This window comes from Vicia villosa, unplaced genomic scaffold (genome assembly GCF_029867415.1).
Source record: "Vicia villosa cultivar HV-30 ecotype Madison, WI unplaced genomic scaffold, Vvil1.0 ctg.001354F_1_1, whole genome shotgun sequence".
Taxonomy (NCBI): Eukaryota; Viridiplantae; Streptophyta; class Magnoliopsida; order Fabales; family Fabaceae; genus Vicia; species Vicia villosa.
In genome coordinates this window covers 353387-356858 of record NW_026705588.1, presented here as the reverse complement: position 1 = coordinate 356858, position 3472 = coordinate 353387, and the positions used below count along the sequence as shown (strand labels likewise).

Here is a 3472-nt window from a genome sequence, read left to right as displayed (position 1 = left end):
CATTGAGTTGGTTTTATTTGAGACGATGTATGATGTGTTTCTTATGTTGTTTAAGTCGTGTTTCTGGATGTGCATCATTTGAGTCGCATCTATTGCATTGTTTGGGACGACCTTAATGGCAAATGTTTGAGACGCACTTAAAGGAAAATGTTTGAGACGGCCCAATGGCAAATGTTTGAGACGGGAGTTTTACCCCAATGGAACCACATGCATGTGCATAAAGTCAAGTCGCATATTGAGTTGCATTATGAACGTTTGTGATTATGACGCGAATGTTGTGATATCTTGATGATGTAGTCGTGCTATTGAATATCTTATTGTATTTGGATAATAACATTATTGTTTGTGATGAGAAGTGGTGAACTATGTATGATCTTTTCTTCGCTTTGAATAGTATCACACTTTCCTTTATACTGTCTGATATCTCACCCCTTTAGTTTGAATGTTACCCTTTGTTGGTAACGTGCAGGTAACGACGTGGAGTAGTCGTTTACTTTATAGCTTGAGTCGGTGTGTCTATGTACTGATACGTAGCACTCGGGGGGACTTTTGCGATGCTTGTTGCTTCATGTCGTCATGTTTTGATTGGATGTTGTTATCTTTTGTTTGATTACGTTATTGTTCTCTTTTGAGACATGTTGAATAGTTGTTGCCATGTTGGCAAGGATGTTATGATTTGAATTTATGTTTTTCTTTGAATTCCGCTGCGATATTGTGAACTATTTGGATTTAGATGTTTAGTGAAGGATGATTCCTCCGTTATTGGTGTTATGTATCTTTTATTATAAGCATGATTGGTGATTTTGTTTTAGATGAATATGTGACGCCTCGAATCATGATGTTTGTTTTGAGATTTTTTATACTCTGATTTTCCCATTAAATTGCGGGGTAGATTTGAGGTGTTACAGTAGTGGTATCAGAGCAGGTCGGTCCGTCTGGCCAAGTTTCAAGTCGTAGTGTGGTATAACAGTTGTATATTGTTATTTTGTGATGATTGCTTTTGTATTGTAGTGACGAGTTGAGATGGCTGGGAGGAATGATGTTGTGATTGCTGCTTCTTTGGAAACAATGGCTCAAGCTTTGGAACATCAGCCAAATATTGGTGAGAATGCTACTTCTCGCATTTTAGCTACTTTCTAGAGGGAGAATCCGCCTGTGTTCAAGGGAACTCATGATCCTGATGGCGTATTGACATGGCTAAAGAAGATTGAGAGAATCTTCCGTGTGATGGAATGCACACCAGATCAGAAGGTTCGGTATGGGATTCATATGCTATCAGTTGAGGTTGATGACTGGTGGCTAGAGACTCGCCAGAGGTTGGAGGTTATTTGTGAGAAGATCACTTGGGTTGTGTTCCGTAGGTATTTTTTGAGGATGTACTTTCCCGAGGACGTCTGTGGAAAGAAGGAAATCAAATTCCTTGAGGTAAGGCAAGGAAATAAGTCGGTTATGGAGTATGCTACTAAGTTTGGAGAGTTGGCTAAGTTTTACCAACACTGTGATGGACCAACTGGTGAATTTTTGAAGTGCATCAAGAAAGTGGTTAGTTACCAGAAGATTCGTGTCTTTGCTGATTTGGTTGATAGTTTTCGAATTTATGAGGAGGGCAACAATGCTCATTATCGAGTTATTAATGAGAAGAAGGGCAAGAGTCAACAAGGTCGTGGCAAGCCTTATGATGCTCCAATTGGCAAGGGTAAGCTGAAAGCTAATGAGGGCAAGAGAACTAGTGGGGGAGATGCTCTTGCTGGTATTGTGTGCTTCAAGTATGGCAAGACTGGTCACAAGAGCACTGTGTGTACTGTTGATGCGACGAGGTGTTTCCATTGTGGGAAGTTTGGACATGCGGCGTCTGAATGCCAGCATAAGCAGATGGTGTGTTTCAACTCTGGTGAAGAGGGGCATATTGGAAGCAAGTGACAGAATTCCAAGAAGGAGCAAGGTAGTGGAAAGGTGGTCGCCTTGTCGGGAACTCAGACCACTAGTGAAGATGCACTCATCAGAGGTACATGTTTTATTAATAGCGTATCATTGATTACTATTATTGATATTGGCGCTACGCATTTTTTTTCTCTGCAGATTGTGTTGAAAGATTGGGTCTTGTGTTGTCTGCTATGCATGGAGAAATGGTTGTCGATACTCCGGCTTAGGGATCGATGACTACTCCTCTTGTTTGTTTAAAGTGTCTTGTGTCGATTTTCAACAGAGACTTTGTGATTAATTTTGTTTGCTTACCATTGAGAGGATTGGATGTGATCTTGGGTATGAACTGGTTAGAGCATAACCATGTTCATATTAATTTCTATGGCAAGTCGGTGAGGTTTTCTACTCCTGAAGAGGGAGGTGTTAATTTGTTATCGGCTAGACAGTTGTGCGTGTTGATGAAAGAAGAAATGCAAGTGTTTGCTTTGATTGCATCAATGTCTGTTGAGAATCAAACAATAATAAAATAGTTGAAGGTGGTGTGTGAATTTCCTGAAGTTTTCCATGATGAAATTTCTGATGTGTCGCCTGAGAGAGAAGTTGAGTTCTCTATAGATCTTCTACCTGGTACTAGACTCGTGTCTATGGCACCGTACATGATGTCTGCATATGAGTTATTGGAATTGAAGAAGCAATTGAATGAATTGCTTGAGAAGAAGTTTGAGAGACCAAGTGTGTCACCGTGGGAGCTCCAGTGTTGTTGGTTAACAAGAAGGATGGAAGTATGGGACTTTGTATTGATTACAGGTAATTGAACAAGGTGACAAATAAGAAAAAATATCTACTTCCAAGAATTGATGATTTGATGGATCAAATGGTTGGTGCTCGTGTGTTTAGCAAGATTGATTTGAGGTCGGGTTACCATCAGATTAAAGTGAAAGATGAGGATATGTAGAAGACGGCTTTTAGGACACGTTATGGACATTATGAGTATTCAGTGATGCCCTTCGGTGTTACTAATGCACCAGGAGTATTTATGGAATACATGAATCGTATTTTTCACGAGTATCTGGATCGGTTTGTGGTGGTGTTCATTGATGATATTTTTATTTACTCTAAATCTGAATCAGTTCATGCTGAGCATTTGAAGTTGGTATTGCAAGTCTTGAAAGGGAAGAAGTTGTATGCAAAGTTGTCCAAGTGTGAGTTCTGATTGAAAGAAGTTAGTTTTCTTGGTCATGTTATTTCTGGTGATGGCATTGTTGTGGATCCTTCTAAAGTAGAGGTCGTGTTGAGATGGGAAACTCCTAAGTCGGCTACCGAGATTCGAAGTTTATTGGGATTAGCTGGTTATTATAGCAGGTTCATTGAAGGATTCTCAAAGTTGGCACTTCCGTTGACGAAGTTGACGTGCAAGGGTAAGGCTTCTAAGATGGGTTTAAGAGGTGTGCTCATGCAAAATGACAAAGTTGTTGCTTATGTGTCATGGCAGTTGAGAGTTCATGAGAAGAATTATCCTATGCATGATTTAGAACTTGTTGTTGTTGTG

The 3472-nt window shown here is 40.0% G+C and overlaps 1 protein-coding gene across 1 annotated transcript; it reads left to right on the top strand.

Moving 5' to 3' along the window:
- The first annotated feature begins 1227 nt into the window (after positions 1–1227).
- On the top strand, positions 1228–1920 carry LOC131634796 (uncharacterized). The gene has a single exon (XM_058905418.1). It carries the CDS (start codon positions 1228–1230, stop codon positions 1918–1920), a length of 693 nt encoding a protein of 230 aa, XP_058761401.1.
- Positions 1921–3472: the final 1552 nt, after the last annotated feature.

Bases quoted from the DNA above. Each gene is read 5' to 3' on its own strand.
- LOC131634796 (XM_058905418.1), top strand. From the start codon at position 1,228: ATGGAATGCACACCAGATCAGAAGGTTCGGTATGGGATTCATATGCTA.